The 25,275-nt window shown below is 35.8% G+C and overlaps 1 protein-coding gene across 12 annotated transcripts in view; it reads left to right on the plus strand.

Annotated features, from left to right (window-relative positions):
- The first annotated feature begins 1,945 nt into the window (after positions 1-1,945).
- Positions 1,946-25,275, plus strand: part of NEK1 (NIMA related kinase 1) — a 41,098-nt gene continuing 17,768 nt past the window's right edge. For 6 of the 12 annotated variants that reach the window (XM_031059532.1, XM_031059580.1, XM_031059642.1 and 3 more), the window contains exons 1-16: positions 1,946-2,096; positions 2,172-2,268; positions 4,239-4,336; positions 5,891-5,974; positions 6,380-6,447; positions 6,569-6,655; positions 7,719-7,773; positions 9,153-9,353; positions 11,802-11,862; positions 13,506-13,663; positions 15,933-15,992; positions 16,133-16,180; positions 16,273-16,344; positions 19,343-19,524; positions 19,607-19,738; positions 23,016-23,118. In XM_031059532.1, the coding sequence (XP_030915392.1) occupies positions 1,980-2,096; positions 2,172-2,268; positions 4,239-4,336; positions 5,891-5,974; positions 6,380-6,447; positions 6,569-6,655; positions 7,719-7,773; positions 9,153-9,353; positions 11,802-11,862; positions 13,506-13,663; positions 15,933-15,992; positions 16,133-16,180; positions 16,273-16,344; positions 19,343-19,524; positions 19,607-19,738; positions 23,016-23,118 (1,623 nt within the window). In that variant the 5' untranslated portion in view covers positions 1,946-1,979. The remainder of the gene's footprint in view (positions 2,097-2,171; positions 2,269-4,238; positions 4,337-5,890; positions 5,975-6,379; positions 6,448-6,568; positions 6,656-7,718; positions 7,774-9,152; positions 9,354-11,801; positions 11,863-13,505; positions 13,664-15,932; positions 15,993-16,132; positions 16,181-16,272; positions 16,345-19,342; positions 19,525-19,606; positions 19,739-23,015; positions 23,119-25,275) is intronic. The other 6 variants (XM_031059843.1, XM_031059894.1, XM_031059941.1 and 3 more) reach the window with 3 other exon arrangements.

Raw genomic sequence — 25,275 nt, forward strand, 5'->3', positions numbered from 1 at the left:
CTCGGGGTGTGACTTGCGCCGCTCTTCTGCGTGTCCGATGAACTGACTTGCTGCCCTGGGCTTGAAAAGACAGCGCCCTATTAGCGCTGATGTCCTTCCTCTGGACGCCTGTTTTTCCCTTGCCAAATGTAAAAATAAGCGATCTAACTCATGGAAAATGATATACCCGCTTTGACTGAACTGTAACTTCTCACTCAAAGGCTGGGTACTGCCGAACTGACTTGCTGCCCTGGGCTTGAAAAGACAGCGCCCTATTAGCGCTGATGTCCTTCCTCTGGACGCCTGTTTTTCCCTTGCCAAATGTAAAAATAAGCGATCTAACTCATGGAAAATGATATACCCGCTTTGACTGAACTGTAACTTCTCACTCAAAGGCTGGGTACTGCCCATTCGTATTGGCACGGAGCAGCATGCAGAGGCAGACCTAAGCTACGCCTAACGCAGCTGTTTGAACTGTAGAGCAACTCTGCTTGTTTCGTGAAGTAGGGTAGGAAGAGAAATTCAGTAGAGTCATGCAGAGTTCAAATTGTCTCCTGCCTGCTGTGCTTTTACTGTTGCCTGAAAGAGAATATTGAAGTTAGTACCAAGACCTTCTTATGTTTAGAAATGCAACTTTATGTTAAACTACTTTTATGTACTGTAAGAAAATAAAAAATGAACCTTACCAAAACACTGCAGGCCTGTAATTTTAACTTTTTACTTTCCTGGTAGTTATGCTTAGTCTTAGTAGGCTTTGCATCTCCACTTTTGCAGAACAGATTACTTTAGATCTCTCTTGTTTTGTCTTGCTATGCTAATCAGGCTTATTCATTTTGGTCTCCTTTCATGGTATAGGTCCTGTTAAGCAGCATCTGTGTCTAGTACATGGTAATTCTGTTAAAAAAAATTAAAATCTCAAATTAAGGAGAGATCCTGATTGTGAGAGCTGTGATGTGTGTGAGGTTTGGCTCTAAGTTACTAGGATCTCCTGTTGGAAGGAAGCTGGGTACAACAAAGCAGAAATTCTGTTAGTTCTTGCAAGTGAGGCTTAAGTGAGGAAAATCTTAAGACACTTTTGTCTTTTTCAGCTTATAGAAACTTCCTCAGAGCATGGAAGTTCTTTTTGCTTTAAAAAATATAATCTTTTAGTCTACTGTGAATTTGCTTGGATAATTGTCACTTTAGTTTTTGTTTTGCCCTTTCACTGTGCTGTTCTGACACATCTCTATATTGCCATAGCTTCTGCTTGCTGCTCCCTAGTGTCCCGTTTTTACCAAAGTATTTTTTAAATTGAATCTTAAACACTATAAAAATTCACTTGAGTACTCCTTTTAATCTGAAAAGATAGTCTAAATGGTCAGATAGTACATGAAAAATAGGGATCTGTGTCATTTTGTGATTATTTGTTTTATATGCAATGTTAAAAGAGGCTTTCAGTCAGGCTTAAGGCCACACCTCTCTGTACTGAATAATGATTTGAGACATGATGGAGATTTGTTGAATTCAGGCCATTTTTGGCTTCATCATAGGGATAAAAAAGCTGCATTTAGTGCTTCTTAAGAAATAATGCGTTGGAATTCCCCTCACTTCCATTGTGTTTCTTCCAAGTAAAGTTGAATGAAACATTTTTAACCAGGTGCCATAGCTCTTATGCTTGTGTGCCAGATGAATCAGAAGCCTTGGCACTGATTGCACTGGTTTATTTAAAGACAAAACAGATTCTTTTTAGTCAAAATGAAAGATGAAACAAGTTTTAGTTGTGCAGCCCATGTTGGCCCAAAATGAGCCAACTGTACCAAAATAGAATTGAGACTAAGAATAGATGATTTACAGAAGATCAGCTGAAGAGACAAATGGATCAACATTTTGTGTTAGAAAAAATATCATGCCCTGATCAGGTTAAATCACTAAGTACACCTAATTAAATATGCTCATGGTTTTTTTGTGTTTGTTGGTTTGTTTTTCCAGTACTCAAGTAAGGATGCCTTAAGACGAGAACTATGGATAAATATATCAAAGTGCGGAAGATTGGAGAAGGATCCTTTGGGAAAGCAATACTTGTCAAAGCTAAAGAAAATGGCCAACAGTATGTCATTAAAGAAATAAACATCTCTAAGGTAAGTCATTGTTATTAATAAATTCCTGAGCCATTCTTTTTGTACTTCTCACAAATCATTATTTTCCTTCTGAAGATGTCAAATAAGGAGAGAGAAGAATCAAGGAGAGAAGTTGCTGTTTTGGCTAACATGAAACACCCAAATATTGTCCTGTATAGGGAGTCATTTGAAGGTAAGATGAACTAATACTGTAAAACCTGAAGTAACGTGAGTGACTCTGTGCACTTCTTACTGCACGTAGTCTAAAAGTCAGGGAATTTTCTCTCTTTAATCAGTATTTTTCATACCTTTATTACTTACTTCTGTTATTTTTCATATTTTTTTCAGAATTCCCATCCACGTTTAAAAATAATTTTCCTGAATTTGTAGTTTAGGAAAAAGGGCAACAAATAAATATTTATCACTATACCTTACATGCACTGGTTTTGTTGATGCTTAAATGAAAGATATTCTCTTGTTTCTCCAGAGCATAAGTCTCCTTGAATATACCCTAGCAACTGGAATGCTTGTGTAGGTTAAATTTGTGTAGGTTAAATTACAGTCTAAATTTGGATATTGATAACCTAGCAAGAGCAGTTTTATGTCCAAGTCTGTTGTCATAGAGTGCAGTCTTCAGTAACTGCAACCATATAGTTGCTTTCAGAGCTGGGAAAATAGATGGGACTGTTTACTTCATCAGGCAGCGAAGGAAGGAGAAATATAATTCTACGTTGTCTTCACAGTGAATGTCTTGGGAAATGGGCAGAACATAAAAAAGATTCCAAAAGCCTATTATAAAAGTTCCTAAATATTATTTGAACTGCTGTTTAGAGATTTTGGTCTCTTCTTTCCTACCTTTCTCCTGACTTTCTTATGTAGTTTGCCTGGGGCTTTCACTTTGTCTTTTCATTAAATTAGATTTTTGTGACATAATCATATTACACAGCCACGCTTCTGGTTTATAGATACACACTGCTCTCTTCCTTGTGGTAGAGGGCTGTTCTTTAAAACTGCTTTTTTCTTACAAGGTAGATCCTGTAATCTATAATTCACAAGACTTTGTGTTGCATCTTTATTGCCAGAACACATTGACTTTGAATACATTGAATATAAAGTTCATAGAAGAAAATTATTTCAGCAATAGCTATGCAAGAAATCTAGACTCTTAGAATCATCTTTTAAAATTACACTAATTAAAGATAATAATAAAATACCCAAACAGAGAAACTTTAAGGGTTTGATGTTTTGAAAGGCAGATTTCAGAAGTGTTCTATGGGAGTGAAATTTAAGTGACTTAGATGATTCAATTTGTTTTAATTCAAAGGTTTTTAAGTGTTGTGACTAACTTTTTCATAAAATAGGAGTTCTTTTTCCTTTGACCAGCATGTGAGTGATTTTCTGCAGTTATTCATCTCTTCTCAAAATCATGCCTAGTATGTGAGTAGTGTAGTTCTTACGCTTTTGGCAACTTGCAATTTGCTTCTGCCTTATCTGTTTTTTCATCAGTAACTGGGAAAACCATAACTTTGAATGAAATGTATTATGTTTGTTCATACCTCCTACTGAAAACTTGCATGGGGTTTTCGAAGTCTCCTGAGATTTCATTCAAAAAAGAGAAAATAATTGTTTCCATCTCTCATTGTTTGCTGGAAGTTCTCTAACTGTTCTTCAGACTGAAATAAACTGCATGTCTAGTATGAAAGCTGATGGCTGTCACGTTCTGGCAAGTCCAGGTAAAATTCCAAGAAAGAAGAAGGCAAATAGAGACAGCATAAGATCCTTTTAGGGTAGGGGGATCTATAGGATGTTTGAAAAAAGTTTAAGGATTGGTTTTATATTGTGTTGATAAAATGATGCCTTTAATTTCATAGTGGTTTTGAACACTATGTTGGAACATTGGTTCAGTACATGTAATTCTTCTCCCTCCCTATCAAAATAGTCCAATGTTACCAAAATGGAAAAATCAGGTTTTGAAACTCAAAATAATAAACATGTTTTTGCTTGAAGTTTGAAAAAATAGACTAATAAATTATATCCAAAGCTGCATGTGAAAAAGTAAATTTTTGTTGCTTTTTCTGTGACTGTGGTGAAGATATTTAGAAAATTAAGTAAGGAAGGGTTTTGCTTTTGTCTTTTTGAAATACTTTGTCTTTTACTTTACAGAAAATGGCTGTCTGTACATAGTGATGGATTACTGTGAAGGAGGAGACCTATTTAAAAAGATAAATGCCCAGAAAGGAATCCTGTTCTCTGAAGATCAGGTAACAGCAAACTGCTGTGATAGTGTTTGTTGCAGGATACTTCTTCATGAATTTGAAATTGTTTTGGTTCAGGTTAGAGGTGTGGTTGCTTAATCTAAAAGGAGATTCTCAAACAGTCATTCTGGTTGCTCTTGGTCAATGTAGCATCATTAAAAAGCAAAACCAAACCAAAACACAAACAAAAAACCCAACTGCACCAAAAAAAAAAACACACAGAAAGAAAATATGGTTGGAAGTCCTGGGTATGTTACTTGAGATTTTGTCTCTGTGTAAGATGTTTTTAAAAGTTGGATCTCTTGTGAAGTAAACCAAATCTGAGACATGAAAAATACTGAAAGACAACATGAATATCCTTAAACCTCTGATATAATTTTTAAAGTTTTTAAAGAGGTAGTGGCATAGGATTTTTGTATTGTAATACTGATTTTCATGTGTCGTAAGTATAAAATTATATACTTTGTTAGTATAATAATATGAAATATGGAAATATGGATTTGGCATCATTCAAATGTTCATTTTGCCAGTAATAAAAATTTAATATTCTGCTGATATGCTTCCAATACATTTTCTTTTGCCACAAAACTGGTTATAAAGTAATTTTTAGTGAAAGAAGTGACATAGTTTGGAATAAATGAGAGGATTTTAAGTACAGTTTTGATTAAATTAAGTAAAAATAAGTTATGTAGGATTCAGGGTGGGGTTTTCGTTCGGACTGATATGTTTATTTATAAATTGTTTCTATCTGTTTGTGTCTGTGTCCAGTAGGATCTCAATTTTCCTGGGATTGGAAAGTCTTAGTAGTATACGAAACATTTGAGATATAATTTGTAATATTTTAATTTTCCAATTTGACCTCACTTTTTACAAGAAGGACTTCAAATGGAAAAGTGAAAATTATGTCTTGCATTATACTATAATTTTGTCATGTATGTACTTCTAAGTAGTGAATGTAAAACTACTATACACATGGCAAAGTTCTTGTCATTAGTCACTTCTTAAATTGTGTGTTTTGCAAATTTACCCAAAAAAGGGTATTGTTGGCTTGTTCATAATCTTTAAGTTAGACATTTGTTGTTTTTCTCATCAAAGTCTACTTTGTAATATTTTTCTTTTTAAGGTAAGACACACAAAATTATGTAGCGTAAGTTTCTGAGAGCATCAGTAGGCTCTTGGACTCTTGGTCGATTAATTGAGTGCCAAAGACTTCTATTGGCTACAGCAAAAGTGCAATCTTAAAATTTGCAAGTTCCACATCTTAGGCATTTTAGCCAATCAAATCCATGTTGCATACCTCTGCTATGTTTATAATAGACAATGAAAATAGTAGTCTCAAGCTTAATATCAAATTTGGGTAATAAGCATTTTTCATTAAAAGGTTTGCATTATAGGACAGTACTATTAAGTTTTTAATTATTCTTTGGTATAAATGTAGTGGGTAAGAGGGGGAGGAGGGTAAAATCCAGTTATAATTAAAGTCTGATTTGATAATATCTTGTAAGGGGGAAGTTTTCGGATAAATGATGAGGCTGATGTTGCATTTTCTTTTATTAATAGATTCTGGATTGGTTTGTACAAATCTGTTTAGCACTAAAACACATACATGATAGAAAAATCTTGCATCGGGACATAAAGTCACAGGTATGTAGGTGGCTATTTTTCGACTGAATTGTCTTTCAAAATGATTGCATTCATATCTTCCTAGTTTGTTTATGGAAACATTTCTAATAATGGAAACACTTCTTCAGTCTGCAGGAGATTTACATATTTATACAAACAGATGAGGCTATTAGATGAAGCTACAGGTGTTATTCATGTATTTATGTGTGGGGACAGAAAAGATCATGTTTGACAATGTGAAAGAAGTGTTTTCTCATATTAATGAAGTAGGAGTTGTAGAAGTCTGCTGTTCCATAGTAGTCAGTAACAATGACTTCAGAGAGATTAAATGGTAAAAAATTTTCTTCTCAAAACATGTAGAGAACAAAAAGTGTGCAATTGTATGAATATTTTAATTAACAGACTTCTTAACATTTCTATGTCAAGAATATATTTTTAACCAAAGATGGAACAATACAGCTGGGAGATTTTGGAATTGCCAGAGTTCTGAACAGGTAACTCCTTTTTGATACTGTTTTTCCTTTCAATTAATTTAAATTGCTTTGATCAAGGAAAACACAATTGTGCACTTCATGTGATTTAACCAGTTAACATCCATCCTTATTTTTCTCTTAGTACTGCAGAGCTGGCACGCACTTGCATAGGAACACCGTACTATTTGTCACCTGAAATATGCCAGAACAAGCCTTACAACAATAAAAGGTACTAATAAGGATTTTATTAAACCTCTTTAGTAAAAAGAAAATAAGCTCTTTTAGGAATTTAAAGCTGTTCCAATCAAATGATGGTGAGCGTCTGTTAGTTTGTCTCTTACCCAAGTAGGTACTGAGCTTCACTGTAGAGGTTGTACCTCTATAGGTAGGTCTGAAGTAGAAAGCAATGTCATGGAGAGATGACTTAGCTTAATGCTCCAAGCTCTAAATCTGGTTGTGTTCTTAATTATGGCTCTACTTTTGCCTGTTTGCACAGTGGTTGTACTGCCTTTGTTTATGCACTACCAAAGTGAAACTCTGTTAAGGATGAAACACAGCAATTTGATTATTTGCACACATGATGTGCATAGATGGGTGGCTCAGCTTGCTCCAGATACCTTGCTTACACCTTTGCTGCCCTGGCAGCAGACTGTACCTGGTAACAGTGTCCCCAATGTAATTAAATGGTAATAATTAAATGTTAGTAAGTTACCCTTCCACAGAGCCAAGTGGTTGCGTTCATTGCTGTGAGTGCCTTGTACTCGTTTCAATGGTTTTCTTAAGAGATAAAAATTATTACAATTCCTTCCCTTTAATTTCTTCTACATGGGGTTTATTATCCAATGGTGTCCAAATCCTGTAATGAATGAGGGTAAGTTTAGTCACTGCTGAACAGAATAAATTGACTTTGAGAATTGTATTTGCTGAGTTAGGTGATGAGGTGTTTTTTGTTTTTGTTTGTTTAATTCAAAGACCTCAGGCAAATGTATATATTTAAATGAAAAAAGCCTTTGTCCATATTTTGTCTGATTTCTGTGGCTGAGATGGTTCTAAATCAGAAGCCAAAATAGCATCATCTGATTTTCAGGGTGGCCTTATTTTGGTTGTTGAATTAGTTTAGGGATTTTTGTTTCCCTGGGGTTTTGCAAGGTCAAAGAAGTCCATGTGGGGGGGCTTGTGCATACTCAAAAATCCACCCTTTTGCTCTTCAGAGACAGATCTCACAGATACAAGTTAACTGGCAATGTTAACCTAGAACTAAGTGTTAAAATAATGTGTTCTCTTTGATTTAGTGATATCTGGGCCCTTGGTTGTGTTCTCTATGAAATGTGTACACTGAAACATGCGGTGAGTAGAAACTTCGTGTGTCTATAGAAGAATAGTGGTTTCAGACAGAATTTATTTCTGATGTCATGCAGATATATTTTAGTTGATGAAATGCTTTCATGGCAGCTCTTTGAGAATTACCTTCAGTGTTTTGATCACAACTTCCTGTGCCAACCAACACTTTTCATTGGTGTTTTGCTCCATGCCAGTCTCTCAGCTGTCTTGGCACTTTTGTTTTCAATGGATTGTATTAGCTGAAAAAATTGTTAGGTGTTATAATAAAGGATACTAGGAATAGTGGGGGCATTTGTAGGGGTTTTTGGTTGGTTGGTTTGGGGTTTTGTTGGTTTTGTTGTTATTGTTGTTTGGGGTTTTTGGTTGGGTTAGGTTTTATTCCAAAAAAGTTTTAATCCATTGAAACCTTCATTGAAAATCTGAATTTGGATTCTGCTTTTTTGCAGATGGATTAATGTATTTCTGTTTAGAACAGAAATAGTGCTTAGAAAAAACTCCCAAGGTGGAAGGGTTGCCTTTTTCCAGTTTTTTCTTCTTCTATCTATGTGTGTTATAGTTTGAAGACTATGTCTTCATCATCCATTTTTCAGTTAGGAAGGGAAGAAAATGTTTGGGGTTTTTTCTGTCCTGTCCACAGATTTTTTTTTCTGGATTTTGTTTTGTTTGGAGCTTCTTAGTAGCTATTTTTATTAAAAGAAAAAGATTATAACAACATGAAAATGGAAGGAACTATTTTCAAGGGATAAGGATTTAATTTTATTTCAAGCTTTTGTAATTTCTTCTTGCTTGGTCTTTTATGTGGCAGCACTGCTGACAGTGTTTAATTTCTGAGAGTTGATGTCAACAATTTGTTTTCTGTAAGCTGGGTAATACATACTGTTTTCTTTTTATTGTACAAGGGAATTGAAATGGTGCTCTCTGTTACCTGAGCTTAAACTGAAGTCTGAGCATTCCCTTGAAGTCTGAGCATATTTCACCCTGAACGAGTGTGAATACTTCACATACTGCCATTTGTAATGGGGGGTTGCTAAAAAAGGCAGAAGGCATGTTGTGGTTCAAAGCCTTTGGAAGAGGAGATCAAGCAGATAATTATTTTTTCCTCAGTTATATATCATTGTCAATCTAGACCTGGAGGCAAGTAATTACTTGTTAGCATATTGTGTCTCCATAGTATGAAATACCTGTATTGTGATGTGTTTTTAATAAGAATTTTAATTTGGATACTTGGCAACAGATTATTTTGAACTGCTGGTGTTGACCTTGAAAATGTGTATGTTGAGGCAAAGGGAGGTGCACTGTTAGCTTCGTTTCCTCATCATCTGTATGTGCAGCCTTGGACATGGACAGGTGATAAGAGTAACTGTTCTGTTCTTTGTGTGATACAGTTTGAAGCCGGTAACATGAAGAACTTGGTCCTGAAGATAATCTCTGGGCCTTTTCCTCCTGTTTCTATGCATTATTCCTACGACCTACGTAATCTGCTGTCACAGCTATTTAAAAGGAATCCCAGGAATAGACCATCAGTAAACTCCATATTGGAGAAAAACTTTATAGCCAAACGGGTTGAAAAATTTCTCACACCAGAGGTATGGAGTTAGTTTTAATTCTAACTTTCCTAAAAACATCATAGGACTTGGCTTTTTCTTTATTCTAATGTTACATGGAAAACTAGAGTAATAGTTTTCCCTAGAGCTCTTATAGACAGGGTCAATTGTGGAAAAACTAGTTTTACCATGAACTGTAAAAAAAAGTCTCAAATTATTAAGTGTTTGGTAGTTTCCGTAAGTAAATCTAAAGTGGCATTTTCTGAAGTGAATTGTTTTGTGTGTTTTTCTATATCGTGAGGAATCACCACTGAGATGATTTGTTTAGATATGTATCTTTTCATAAAATGCTGCTGTCAATTATTTCAGCCTTGTTGCTGTATAGTATCTCTTCAATCCATTTTTTGTTTGTAATTTAGAATGACCTGAGAGCCTGTTGTGGAAAATAATGCCAAGTAAAATAATCTTTTAATTTCTTGAGGTTTAAATGTATCATGTGTATATACCCTCAAAGAAGTTGCTTCCTATTCTATTTAAAATCTATTCATATAATTTTATATCTAATAATTTCATTTTAATATGAATCTAGTCAAAAGAGATCAAGATTAACAAGTGAATAATAGTACTGATATGAGGTAAATAAATATAGAAGAGAAAGGAAATGGAGGAAGTGCAGTATAAATAATTCTAATAGATTCTAACTCACGACTGAAGAAATGTCTGGAAAAGGCCTTATATAATTGAAATTTCTGAATTTCTATGTTGAAATAGACTTTCAACTTACTTCAGATTGAAGTCCCAAAGAAAGGTAAAATTCAGAAATCGTTACAGATAAGTTTGTTCTAACATTGAAACAGTAATAGTTTGGTCTGGTCTTGTTTCCAGGAACTGGAATGGATATTAACTTTTTATTTGGAGTTAGTCAGTCAAAGTATAATTAGTAATAGGCTGTCTGTATCTCCAGATGGTGATACCAATTTGTTCTAGATGGAGTATGAATACTTAGGTGCAATTTTTCACACTGTACTACCGCTGTGTGTGACTTAGAGGTGTTATCTAATATTTGAAACAACCAAAAAAAACCCCACACAGAAAGCGCCTTTTACGAAATATATCAGTCTGGTACATTCATATTCAGCAGGAGGTGGTCATTCTGTGATACAGCTGTAATGCTTATTTTCTTGCAGTATCATCCATAGCTAGTACTGTTGTCCTCTGTTTTCCTTAGTCTCAGCTTAAAAATTATTTCATTTCATTATTTCATCTTCAGGATGTTGCAACTGCTGCTGAAATCCCATTTTTAAATATCAGGAAATCAATCTTCCAGTTTTATGTAAATTCTTTCTTTAGCTTCATAGTTACCAAGTTGCATTAAAGAGCAGATCTAAATTAGCATCAATTTTTAAAAAGGAGAGGGGGCTCTTTAAAAGATACTGAAGAGTCAGGTTTCTTTTCTGTCAGTAAAGGTGTTATCGTGCAAAGATCATAATTCAGTTGCTACAGCTTACCACTCAAATAAAAGCTTCAAGATAATTGAAATACCATTACTAAGAAACTGTAGGAAACTGTGTGCCTTCTGGTTCACAGAATCTTTGATGCCAGACTCTCCAGATTAAAAATTTGTTTTGCCATTATGTACAGAGCCCTAAGTTCTGCCCTTTGGTTCTTGTTTTGGGGTTTTTTTTTCAGGTTTAACTCCTCAACATCTGTTGTAACTGACTGGTACAAATCAAAGGAATCTCAGTAGTTCAAGATTCTGTAAAGACTATTCCTGAACTGACACTTTTCATTTATCCTTGCTGCTCTTCCTTGAATACTTTTCACTTCTACTATATAGGTTTTGAGATGTTTTGTTCAGAACTACCTACAGTATTTAAGATGATGGACTATTAATATTTGAATATTCTTAGTCTAGTCTCAAATTTTTCACCTCAGTAGGACTGCTTTCCGTATTTCATTATGCTAATTTTATATGCCTTACAGCACACCATATGTGTCTTTCCAGATACCCACATATGTGGTCATCTTCCCATCTTGATAAGGATAGCAACTCTTTAAAACTGCAAGCATTTTTAAAGAACTATTTTTTGACACTAGCTGTATGAGAAATTGAGGTGAACTTTGGCAGCTACTCAGAAATCTAAAATTAATTATGCATAAAAATTGTGTTGATGCTCACATTAACTTTTTTCCTAGATTCTTAGCTCGTTCATAAATGAGATAACATGTGCCACACAGAAGTCAGACTAAATTGCTTTTTCAAATTACTTGAGTAATTATGTCAAAAATGTTTGAAAATACTCCAGCTCCATATTGGTAATACTAGATTCTAGTAATACTAGATTCAATGCATAGTTGAGTATTTATTTTTGTGTAATTTACAGTAAATGCTCTTAGTTAGATGCTTACTGCCAATGGCACATTTGTCTGAAAATGAGTTATTCCTAGCTTTGTCAAAGGTACTATTGAGTAATTCTTCCACTTGTTTAGCTTATTGCAGAAGAATTCAGTCACAAAACTTTCCACAAGTTTGGACCACATGCTTCACCGGGTAAGTTGATGTCTACACTACTTTTCCCTTCAGCTCTGTCAAGATCATGTATGTAACTTTGTTTTTTACTCGTTTTGGTTTTTTTTTTTTGTGTGCTCTCATACCTGACTGTAGGATTTTCAGGAAAAAAAAGAAGAAGCAATTTCCTCCCCTCCCCTGGGGAGCTGGATGTGTGTTGGGTACAAATGATGCAAATAGAGGCTATGGGCCTATAATATATTAAGTGTACTTTTTCCTCTTGCAGTATTCTACACTTCCAAAATTTAAAGAGACAGTGTAGACTGCAAATAATGGAACTAATTCATATGCTATGATTGTATGACTTATTTTTATCCCTTAGTAATGAAAAATGGCTAATGAGAAGTATGATTTCTTAAAAAAAAAAAAAAAAAGTGGGATGCTTCATTAGAGATTCCAGGATAAAGCCCTGGCTTCAGTCTAATTCAGTAAAATTTCTGCTAGTGGTAACAAAGATTAATTCTGTCAAGATGGTGTTACTTCACTTTACTGCATTAGTTTGCCTTTTTTTCCCCCTAGATTTCCTTCCCAATTATTTTATTTCCTTGTAATTATCTGATGCTCTAGCAAGGGCTTTGGTGTCTTTTGATAGTGTTGCTCCTATTCTATGGTAAGAGAACCCTGCTAACCCAGGATCAAACCCACAATATTGGTGTATGTTCAGGAACTCTATGGGGAAAGCAGTATCCTTGAAGGCCATTGGAGCTCTTCTAGAACTCATCTTCTGGTGACATTAGCATTCCAGGTTTCAGTTCATTGTTGTTAGTGGAGAAGGGCCTGTCTCTCCATTCCATTAGGAGACCTCTTCCCTGTGTACATGAGCTCTGTGCAGTTGAGCAAGGCAGCTGAATGAAGTGTCAGTTATCCAGCTTGAAGGATTAAAATGTAAAAGCACAGGAATTGTTTTCTTCTGTTTCTTATCAAACATCAAACTTAGGCAAGCTAATGTATCAGCTAATGTGAATGAAATGTTAGTGGTTTGTTGGGGGTTCAGGAGGATGCCCATGCACACCAAGCCTGAATCCCAGCTGTGACTCCAGAGCAAGTTTTCTTTTATTGCTAGCAGTAGCAAATAATAGATACCGACCCCTGGTTCCTGCAAAGCTGCTGGGCAGGCAAAGGACGTGTAGGGCATGGTGCTCATGCCGGGGGGCAGGCAGTGCACCTTCAGGTGTGCATCCAGTCCTTGTCACCCCTCAACCCCAGACCCACACCTCAAGGCTTCTCCTCAGGAGTGGAATTTTTCCAGCTACAGCATGTGAGATGAGGCTGCAGTGGCTTATGATCCCACCTCCATGCTAACAACAGCTCTATTGTGCATTGCTCCTCTCTCACAGGTTAAGTTCCCACTAATGGACCAACCCAATGTTTCTCTTTCAAGGGTCAAGTTCCCACCAGTTACACAACAAAGTTTTCCCCATTGTCTTGTGGATGTGCATAAGAACAAACCAAATATGGCAGGGCCTCAGACACAACTTTGGTCCCTGACACACAGTTCACCCATTTTTCTCTAGTTTTGCTTTCTAAGACTTTGGGAAAGGGAAATACCACTTGCTGGCCAGCCTGGGTAGCTCAAAACCAGAAACCAGTTGTTTTTTTTATTGTGGGGTTTTTCTTCTTTTCAGCTCAAAGACCAGTTCAAGAACCAGCACTGACTTCAGTTGCACCAGCTCAGAAAATTACCAAACCTGCTGCAAAATATGGAGTGCCTTTAACTATCAGGAAGTCTTGTGGTGCACCTAAAAAGCCTAATGAGAAGAAGCCATTGACTAAAATTAGACAGGTAAGAAGCTAAGTTAGTTAAATTGAGCTGTTTTGTTCATGCCTTATTTAAATACTGTGCCTTCCTTTTCAAAATGTCTTGATATGTGGACATGCCTCATGCACCTGCAGAGAAAGTAGAACTAGTAGTTTAAATGCTTGGCTTGCTTCATTATTGATTGTTTGTTTAGTTGGTTTTAATATAATTTTTGTAAACGGCTACTTTAGGCTTGGGTTTTAATTCCAAGGCTGAATTACATTTGTGTATTTTCATTTGCTTTGTTGGTGTTAACCACTCATAGGAATATTGGAAGCCTGTCAGGTATACCAAGATCATTGACACTGGAACCTTTGCATCTTTTCTCTTTGTTCCAAAATAATTTCAAATTTTTTAAAAAACAGGCAAACTTTTTCTAACCATTTTACGAAGTGTTATTAGGCAGAGATACTGTGTAATTGAAAGAGAAGTTTCCCAGATGTAATTTCATGAGCTAATGAGAACGTTTTCTGTATACTGTCATAGAGTACTTCTAATCTTTCTTCCTCTTGTCTTCTTAGTATTCCTGATTACATAAAACTTTTATTTTCTCTCTTTATTCCATTAATTACTGCATAGTCAGGAGTTGTTTTTGCTGCAGCTAGTTTTGAGCTATATGCACATGCCAGACAACTAGAACCAAGAGGCTGCTGCTTCAGCAAGAGAACTAGTTGAGATTTTCTTCTGAATAAGTAACATGGTTGTTGTGGGGTTTATTTTTGGTTGGGTTTTTTTTTTTTTCCCTTCTCCCATGGCGCTCCAGGGAACATAGCAGTAGGATCTCTATCCATCTGGGGAAGTTGTTGGTGGATAGAAAATTATCCTGGAGATACAAATTATCTGTGAAGTTCAACAGTTATCAGAGGTTTAGAGAAAAGCTCGTTGATCACACAAGCCTTGTTGGCTCTTGAAACACAGTTTGAAAAAGCAAGAAAGGGAGAGTGCAGACTTCTTGTGTGTCCTTATGAAATCACAAGGTTTATGCGTTTTAAGGCTTGGTTGCAAAGCCATCTATGGGTCTTTGTCACGGGTTTCACCAGCCAACACTTACCCAGCTTACCCTGAGACTTGATGTGGCAGGGGAGAGACTGAGGAAATATCCTCTTCCTACATGGAAGGAGTCAGTAATGCTGCTATTTTAGGACAGTGTTTTTGTGAGTTGTACCTAGGGATGATACCCCATAAGATGGAGGATAGAAACAGTGGCTACAACTTAAAATGGAAATTTTCTTCTCAGTCTGAGCTTGCAGCTCTTAGCTGGCTTTTCAGAGGCGTGTGTAACAATTGTCTCCTCCAATTAGTAATACTACATTAACATTCTATTATTACAAGTCTCTAAAGGTTTCCAGCATCTGCAATACTTGATTTTAAATTATCCATTTGACAGGATTGAATGTTGTCAAAAGAAAATGCTGTGAAGCTCTGTGTGTTCTAGTATGGTCAGAAAAAAAAAAGCTTCAAAAGTAATGATGGCTTTTTTGAGAAGATTAGAATAAACAGCACATTTTGTTAACCATAGCTACTTCTTTAGCAGGTATTCAGTGGTGACTGTGTTGTCATAGGTAACAAGAACCTTAGTTAGAGTTGGAACCAAGTGAAATATTAAGCAAAAGAGCCCCAGGATAACCTTCCAAGTAAGAGAATCTTAATATCTAGACCCCCTCAAAGAGTTTCTATAAAGAAAGGATTGTAATGAAGCGTGATGCTACCAAAGAAGAAAAAATAAGACAAAACTGATTTAAAAATTATTGCCTTCAGGTTTTGAAGAAGTTTTAGTACAGGATGAACACATACCCCTATATCCTAGCAGTGCTTTTCACTTCAAACCTCCTGAATAATCAAGTATTTTAAACCCCATTTAGTGCACGCTCAGTTGTGACTTTAAGAATATGTTTTCTGATAGAATTTTTCTCTCATTCTGACATCATGCTAATTTGAAGTTTCAACTTTCATGCAGGCATTTCCAACCCCATTGATGAAAATTACTCCAGTAAAAAAAAGGAGGAAAACATTTGAGTTATCATGAAATCATCTGTTTTCAAACTGAGCAAAAGCTGAGTCCATGGCAAGAATGACAACATACAACATTCAAACCTTTCCTCCTCATCTTTTTTCCCAAACATTATACAGCAATGATTTCTTTATTTTAATCTTCATGATAGACACCAGCAATTGGATTGGTAACCCATCTTGACAGAGACTTGGCAGAGTAATGACTCAGTAATAAATACCAAATTATATGCTTATTTTTCAGGAACCTTCAAAAAAGAAAAGGTTAGAATTGCCTGAAAAAGAAAAACGCCAGAGAGAGCAGGTAGACAAGAGTCTTCAGATTTTTCTTTATTCCCCCATAGAAATTTTAATGACATACGTTGTGGTGTGGTGTGTTTTGTACGAACATGCAGTGGTTTGATTTCCTAGTTCCTTAACGTGTTTAATCCTTACACATTGCAGATCAGTTTACCGAAGGCAGATGAAATGAGAAGATTGGAAAAAGAAAGGGTAAAATATGTTTAAAATGTGTTAAGAGTGAAGTTCAATTTTTACTTAGTGGTTCCTTGAATTTTGTTTTCCTGTATTGTTTTCTCCTTCAGATGGAACGAATAAACAGAGCCAGGGAACAAGGATGGAGGAATGTGCTTGGTTCAGGTGGAAGTGGTGTTAAGGTTGGCAGCAGATGCAGAAATGTGGTGCAGTGTGTTCCCCCCGCCTTTGATTGTATGAAGTGGTCTTCTCTTTTCAGAAGGATTTGCTCTTTCGACAAGTCTCAACTCTTGAGGCTGTCCATTATTAATCTGTGGATAATTTGAGATAGACTGTAACAGCTCCTCCCTGGCCTTTTTGAAGATTACATGCAATTTTCATTTTTAATGTTTCTAAATTTCTGAATCTCTTCTCTCTCTGCTAGTAATGGTTTTCATGCACCACTTTCTTATTTCTACACCTGCTTTTGCAACTTTTCCTGTGCTGAGTGTATGCATGAGCAGCTTCTTTCACATTCAAGTTTGTTCCTGAATTTTTTTTGTTCCCAGGTTTTCATATTGTAGTAATGGACCTCTTTCCCAGTATTAAACACTTGTTTCTAAACATTCCTTGTTATTTAGCAATGTAAGTGTTTCTATATATCAATAAGATGTTCAGGTGGGGGGTAAAAATTCCTGAGTAAATCTAATTCATTTTATTGCAGTGTACTGTTTATCTATTCACTTTGTACATAATTTAATCTGATTCCCATGACTGTTTCCTTTTCCCTATTTGGGCATGTCATAGTTTCATGGAAATAGAACTGTCCTGGAAAGTAGTCTCATCAACTTAGTTGATTATAAGGGTCTGGCTGCTTTCAGATGACAGAGCCAGTGCAGGAATTTAAGTAGTACTATGGTAAGTCTATCTGACAATAGAAAGCGGATTGAAACACAGGGATTTGTTGTGGTGGTAGTGAGTCTTAGGAAAAAACTGGGCATAAACATGTTCACTAGGATTTTTGTAAGCCAGCTTTGACTGAGCAATAAAGTCAAAATGGATAGAGGTTTTATTACTATTCTCTGTACAAAAATGAGGAATACACAAACACCAACCAGGTTTCAGTAGCTGCTTATTAAATATTTCCTTTCAAAATAGATATCATGTTTGGATGTGTGCCACACATAATGTAAGTAGAGCTTAAATATAAATGCAAACTTAAGCATAACAGACTTTAAAAACTACAAAGTGCTGATTTAATGAAAAAAAAAAGGAAAAAATGTAATTTGCTTCTATGTTGTCCTCCTCTCCTTCACGATCAAGCTGGCAGGCACCAATACAAGCTCCCATACAACATGGTATGCATGCATCCTCACATTTGGATGAGAGCTGCGTGTGTTCCACAGTGCTTCTGATTAACTCAGTTTTACTGTGAACATATGAGCTGTTCTGTTGTAGCTCCAGATGCAATGTTAGCTGCATTCTCAGTTATCTAGGGAAACTGAGGCCAGTGAGTGTGTTTGTTTTCACCAAGTGTCAATGGTGTAAGACATCATGGTAGGTGGAAAAATCATTGAGATGTCTTCTTCAAATTGGATAGTCAAGTGCATGTCATACTGCAGACTGTTGGTTTACCATCATTTCAGGATTCCATATACTATTATAATGTTCTTGACTTAATTATCTTTTTCCTTTCTCCAGCATGCAAGGAGTATATCCAGCAACTCCCTGACAGTGCCATTGAATAGCATTGTTCAAGCTTTCCAATAACACAAGACATACAGCCTCTTACAAAGGCACAACAGTCATTCTTGCACTGCATGATTCTGCCCTCTTTTATTTTTGGTCTGATTGCTGGCACCTATTTCTCAGGAAAAGTAGAGGAAGACGTGGCAAGTGTTTGGCTTTGGGTTTGTGGTTCTAGCAGGTGCTGACTCTGTTCTCTAGACTGTTGATGAGCACCTGCTTCATATCATTTGCCTGGAGAATGATGATCATTCTCTAGTATTTCTTTAGATTTTGAAAACTGAGCTCTGATAATGATACGTGAAATCTTGAATAGTGTCTAAAGTTAAGAGTTTTCCCTCTATTTGTAGAAATCATAGTCTTGTATAGTTATTTTTATACAGACCAACAGTCTACCTGCATATTTGTTTGAATGCCTAGATAAATCCTTGATTTAGTACTCTTATCTGGGTTATGGGGAGCCATTTGTAGCACTGAACATCTGAAACTCAGAATGTGAGGTGAATTCCATTGTCAAGTATAGTTTCTTCAAGAACTTTTAAACAGGCAGTCTTAAACCTGTCACATCTGTACTCACCTGTCTGAATTTATATTAAATACTTCAGACCACGCTGGAAGGTAGATTGACACTGTTGTTGAAACAAATTCCATAGATTTACTACCATGGGCTATTGAGTGCTTCCCCCAGGCATAAAGGAAACATTTTTATGCATGTGCTGACAACCTTAACCTTATTTTGCCAGTTTCACATTTTCTGCATCCATCCTTGGCTATTACTGTACACAGCTGCTTGAAACATTATTTTTTTCATTATTTTCACTTAAAATTTCTGCAGGAATTCTAATGCTTTGAGAATGACAGGTATAATTTGCACAAAGCAGTGCCTTGTGGTGGCTGTTCTCCTGGTCTGACCTTTAGTAGAGAAACATCTCAAGTCTAGTGATGGAAATAAAGTGATAGGCTGGGTGGCAGTGGGGGTTCTCAGATAAATCTGCACATAGTGCCATTCAGCAAACTTAAAACTGTGCTCAACTGTTTCCAGCTTCATGAAAAAAAATGTGTGTTTGGCTATAAGTCACTTGTTACTACTTCAGTTGGAATGTATCACTTTTTTTTGGTAAAACTCTGATTTTGGCCATGTAATATTAGCTATCTCTGTTTACACTTCGACGGAGTCATTTTCAGTGACTTCCAGAATATGTGAGAGGTGACTCATGTATAACTGTACTATTTTTAAACGAAGCTAAAATGGTGTTTTATTCTGGACTCCTAATAAAAAAAAAATTATCTACCTTGTAATTTGTTAAAATAGGAGCATGCCAGGGATAAAACTAGGACCAATTTAGAATTGTTGCAGAATATGTTAGTATTATTATTCTTCTGAAGAGGTAAAAATTGGAAGAGCCTATTAAAAGCAGTATTTGTGATTTCCACCCTACCCCTTTTGGTTTCCAGGCACCATATTATGTCGGTGGAGGTGGTGTTGGTCCTTTTCCTGTGTCTTCCAGAGGACGCTATGAACACTATCATGCTATTTTTGACCAGATGCAACAGCAAAAGGAAAATGTCTTCAGAATAGCTGAAGAGAGGGAAGCCAAGTTGAGAGCTAAACTACAAGACCGAGGAGTTGTTGAAAGGTATGTCTACCTTCCATTAGAAGCTACATGTATTCTGCTTTAGATGAAAGTAATGAAAGTTACTGTACATATTTATCTACAGAGGAATTCCACCTGGAACACGTCCAGGAGTTCCTAAGGGACCTGCAGGTCATCAGCATTTACCCGATGTTGGTGCAGTTAGGAAAAAAGTGAAAAGATTGAAGGAAGTGTCTAAACAAGCCAATGCAAACAGGTTGGACTATGATAATCTGTAAATCTGTCCCTCCATGTTAGATTCTTGTTCTGTGTCTGGTTTCATTTAGTAGTTGAGCATGTCTCAAAATCACTTCTATTCATTGGTATTGTGCTGTCTGTTTGTGTGTTAGACCCTCACAGACCACAATTCTTTTAGAGCCAATGGAGATCTTGGCTTTTCCAATAATGGAAAAAATAGTTTACTAAGCAAATGTACCTGAAGTAGATTTCAGACAAAATTGTTGGCTTCATGTGGTTGCAGATAACGACATAAGCCTCCTCCTTCACTTTGTTCATGGTTTGACTTTTTGTGTTGCCTGACAAGATGCTTCTTTCTGCCATCCTCTTATTCTTCCTGCCTTCTCTGCACCTAGGTGTCTGTAGTATTGCAAAGCATCTGGAATGATCCCAGAATTGTTGGTGGAAAGCTTTTAGGAGCTTTCTTCATTGAGATGTGAATGCCAGGTGTTGTAATGGTGTGCAGCCTCTAATTTGGTATTCAAATAGTGAATTAGAAGACCTAATTACTGTAAATAGGGTATTTTTATATATAAAGAGATCGTAAGCAAGTACTGATTTTCTTTTTAATGTTTTCACTCTTTCAAATAGCTTGTTCAAAAATTATTTGCTCTCCTTTAGATCTCATAATATTGCCCAAGGAACTCTGCAGTTGTGACTAGGAAATGGGAAAATACCATTTTCCTGGAAGTTTAGTACTGTGAACATTACTAACTGACTTTCCTAGAGGTACAAATTTTCTCCTTCATTATTTAAACTTCTGCAGAGCCAATCATCTGTTCCATGGAGGAAGAAATAAATGAAGTTAATGTGAGAAAAAGGAAGTGGCCAAAGAAACCATTTATTCTTGTAAACTAAATTAATTCAATTTTATGTTCTAATATAATATGTATTTGCAATTGTAGGCTTTTTGCTATTTTAAAATTTGCAGCAATAATGTCATGCTTAACATTGATATTACAGTTCTGAAAGCTTTGAGGTATATTTTATATTCCTTATAGTAGGTTGGACTGTTGTGAGATAATTAAAGTCCTACCTGGTACAACCCAGTACTGGAAGGCATCTTTTGCCAGCTGTAGTTAAATGTATTTCCTCCTCTGTTTATTCTCAGTGCTTTGCACAAAGCACACAATCCCCAGCTCTTGCCTAGATTAGGAAGCAGTTTGACTCATACATTTTAAAATATTACATTATATTTGTCTGTACCTGGATAAACTGTTTTAAATGTTTTAAAATGGAGAGAAACTATAGCAGAGTGCTGCAAATTATAAATAACACAGACTGGGAAGAGAAAACCAATTCAGCATTTCTCAAATACATGAATTTGGAAGCACTCAATGAAAACACTGTCCAGAAGTTTCAAAAGAGGTAGAGATTTGCGTTTTTTCTCTTTGTAGACTGGATTACTGTTAGCTGTAAATTGAGGTGCTGTTTCTTAGCATCTTAAATGTGTTAAGAATTTGTATGTTGCTTAGAAGCAATTTTATTGTCATAGCCAGCCTAGCTGTATGTCCATCCTGGACTTAATTCTTCCAGCTGAAGGCAAGTGATCATGATGTTTTGCTCAAAGAAAGAATTTAAATAACAAGAACTTTGTTAAAGATAGTCAATTTAGGGCATATATTGAAGAAGCTGAGAAATCTTCAAGTTGAAGTCCTTCATTGTACTACCACTACTGTAATGTTAAATATATTCACTGTCAACAGCCTTGAAAGATTGTATCAGGCAGAAGTGCAGCCCAGAAGAAATCTAGTTTTAGGAAAATGAGTTGCTCACCTTTAGAGTAAGAAAAAACATTTTTATAAAATTTTGAGATAAGATGTTCCTGTGACTGGTTTGAGACAAATAGAACTGTCTTGGTTTGGGTTTATTTGGAAAGACCTCTCCTCCAACACTGTAAGGTTCATGATATGTGACAAACCTCAGCTGCATGACAGGCCTTTGCACAGATTGAAGTACGCACCAGTTGAGTTCATATGTAGTTAAAAGGTAGAGTAACAATTTTTGGTGAATCAGGTATGTGTAAACAAGGATTGGCAAGTGTTTGTTTCTTTACCAGTAACACCTGTGTGGATTGTCTTGCCTTTTCAGAGCAGTGTTTGTTTTATTGTGTCAAAGTGGTTTTATCTGTGTCTTCCTTTTAATGAATTGTAGCATGTGGAAAAAAATTAATTTCCTTTTTGATTGGGATGTGAAGGGTCAAAATAATAAAATGGGAGTATTTTATTTAGTGTGCTAATTAATTATGAATTGCTAGAGCTTCCTGTTTTGCAAAATTATTTTCTTTAACTGCCTCAGTCTAATGGGTTATTGCTATCAGCATATTCCAGTTTCTTCCTGACTGTTGCCAAACCCCCAAAGGTCCTCAGTTAAAGGAAACTTGGGGAACCTTGGAAAGGCCTCATCATTCTACCATTTTTAGAATATCTTAAACCATTTCTCAGTGTTTTGGTTTTATTTTAGTACTAAACTTCTCTGGGTCTACTTCTAACAAATTTGTCAGAATCTGGTTTCTCTATGATGTTATAAATGTACTCATAGAGTTGCAGGATGCTCAGTTATGGTAAACTGAATGTTGCCTTCTTGTCTTCCCAAGCAGGTCCCTGACCTGGGGTGGAGCTTGTCAAAAAACAATCATCTTGTTATGGCTAATTCTAGGGTAGGAAAATTCCTTCATGGACCCTTTGAAAACAAACAAAAAAAATCCCCCAAGATTCTCTAAAAGGAATTGCGAGAACACTGAGCACTGTAGTAATTCCCTAAGAGGTAGAAGCTCTTACTGCAAACATAGGACAGTCTTGAAAGGCTGTCACAGTATTGACCTTACTTATTGCTTCGTGTGATGAGTTCTTGCTCATCCCTGAAGGGAAATCTTGAAGGAATCTTTTTTTTCACAAATTATAACAGTAATGAAACAAGCTGAGACACTTCCAGAAACAATCATGCCAAGACTGTTTTGACATTCATTTTTCTTTCAGTGACAAGAATCTGGAAGGACAACACTACAGTGGTTTGGATTTATTTTTTTAATAGTTCTTCTCACTTTTACTAAGCCTGTTTTCCTCCAGTTTTTGCAAGTGTGACTTGTATTTTGGCTGGTGAAAGGCATTTTTTGAAGATGTCTTACTCATATAAAGTTACTTTTTTCCCCTTTGTGTTCTAGTTAGAATAAGTGTGGGGGAGAGGACAGTGGGGGTGGTGGTGTTTATAGTGTCATATTTCAGAGACTTTCATCTTGCTGTATTGAAATTACCCAGGCAAAAAGGATGGATAGCTGCAGATAGAGCAAAGCAAGTTGAAGAATTCTGGCAACGAAAGAGAGAAGCCATGGAAAACAAAGCTCGAGCTCAGGGACACATGGTATGAAATCTGGTCTTCCTGTGTGTATTACTGTTTCAGCTTGCTTTGTGAGTCTTTGAAATAGCATCATAAGTGAAATGCTGACTAAATATTTTCCTTAAGTGTTGAAAAAACCAGAGAGAATGGGAGATAAGTTTTCTGCATTTTCTTGCTAATTTTAATAAAACGTAACATAATCATGTAGTACATTTCTCATTACTTCAGGCTTATTAACAAATTATCTTTGTTTGCATGTGTCTAACCTGCTATTGTCAATTTTAGAAGATTCATTTACATTCTTTTTCTGTTTATACTTTGGAGTCTTGGTTAAAATTAAACTTCATGTTATACAGTAGTTTGAACCGAAAATGAAGTTTGATTAAACTGATACAGCTAATGATCAGACATAGTGGTGCTAGGGAAACACATTCTGCTTATTGAAAAGGTATTATAAATTCATCCACGTCTGTCAATGCTGAACAGACCAATGCTGAACAGGTCTTATAAAATCTTTACTCTTCAGAAATTAAGTAGAAGGTAGTATCGTGAAATGTTCTTTATGTTTATGGTTCTAAATTCACTGTTCCTTTAGGAAGTTTGTTTAAAACATATATTGGAAATGACTATGTGTTTTGATAACAAGGAGGGTTTTACTTTTTGAGTGCTTCTCCACACTATTCATATGCAATTCAGTGACAATATCTTTGTCAGCTGCTGAAATTGAACTGACTGTGCTGGAGTAGCAGTGAGATGAGACCAACTGCAGATTTATAGCAGCGTCTCCTGGGTTATACCTGATAATCAGATTATGATTTAAAGCCAGGTCTTAATGTCAGGGATTATTTCACTTACAGTGAGCAATTTTTAGGTGCTTTGATTCACTGCTTTCATGGCAAAGTATCCTTAGATTAGTGTCGATGTTGTAAAATGAGTCTTTCTCTCTAAAACTATGGTTCCATTTTTTAAAATCTTCAAGACCAGTAAATAATTTTGAAAAAAAAAATGAGCAATTCTTGTCACTACCTCTTCTTGGGCAAGTTGTTGTTAGTACCATTCCCTCTTGGAAAGTTGTTAGCAGTACCAGTTCTGCTTCCATTTTGTTCTTGATTTTGTTAGCATTGATATGAATTTGAGATCAGTTTATTTAAGATACCCAACTATTCATGTTAATGTTTTTCAGTTTTCTCTAATGTGTTCAATGATCCTAAATGTTTTAATCTTAGATGGTTCCCATAATAAAACAGAGAGGTTACTGAACAGTTAAAATAACTTCCAGATGCTTAAGACTTATAACTTGAAGCCAGAGTACCAAGTCCATTTCTGGATTTGTCATTGAAAGTGGAAGTTATCAAGTGGAAGTTCCTTCTATTTGTGCAGGAAAATAATTTGACTAGCTGGCAGTTGTTCTCATATAGGGATGGGACTGTTGTTTGGACAATGCTGATCTGAAAGGAGAAATCATCAGCTAATAGTCAGCCTTTTGTCTGATGACTGGCACTAATTTACCCAGCTTCTATAAAATATAATTGCTGTCAATTTTAATTTTCAACTGACAGTCTAAATTTGACTCAGTAGTTGAGTTGATGGTACTTATAGACATCTGTTTTTTAAGACAGCTGCTGACCTAATTTGCTACTTCACTGTAGCAGTGTGGCATTGCAAAACATGAGTCCTGGTATTTGAAAATTTAACGTCTTTGAAAATAAACAATCTACAAATAAAATTAGTTCTCAAAAATCTTACTTCCAGTTTCTTTCTTAAGAGCAGTGATATAAATCACCATCATTGATGGAAATACCTAAAATAACTTCAATGCTCAAACCAAGAACAAGGAAATTCCTTCAATAGTGCCAGTAAGCTTTTGTCAAGCTCAGGAACATGTATTAAAAAGTTAAAAATAAAACCAAACATTTTTTGAAAAGATGAATATGGAAAATATTCTTTTACATTCTGCATGGCTTAATGCTCAAGCTGGAACCAGCATTCATGGGGCCCTTATGAATGTATAGGAACTACTCTTCCACAATATTCCTTTAATTTGTTCTCTGATCTCCTGGTTGCTAAACCACTGAAGTGCAGTAGCGTGCTATTTCCTTGAGCTATTAATTTTTCTCAATCTGAGAGTTTATTTAACCAGAATATTTGGATTCAGTCAATAACCTCATTGGAGTATTTACT

Source organism: Geospiza fortis, unplaced genomic scaffold (genome assembly GCF_000277835.1).
Source record: "Geospiza fortis unplaced genomic scaffold, GeoFor_1.0 scaffold40, whole genome shotgun sequence".
NCBI lineage: Eukaryota > Metazoa > Chordata > Aves > Passeriformes > Thraupidae > Geospiza > Geospiza fortis.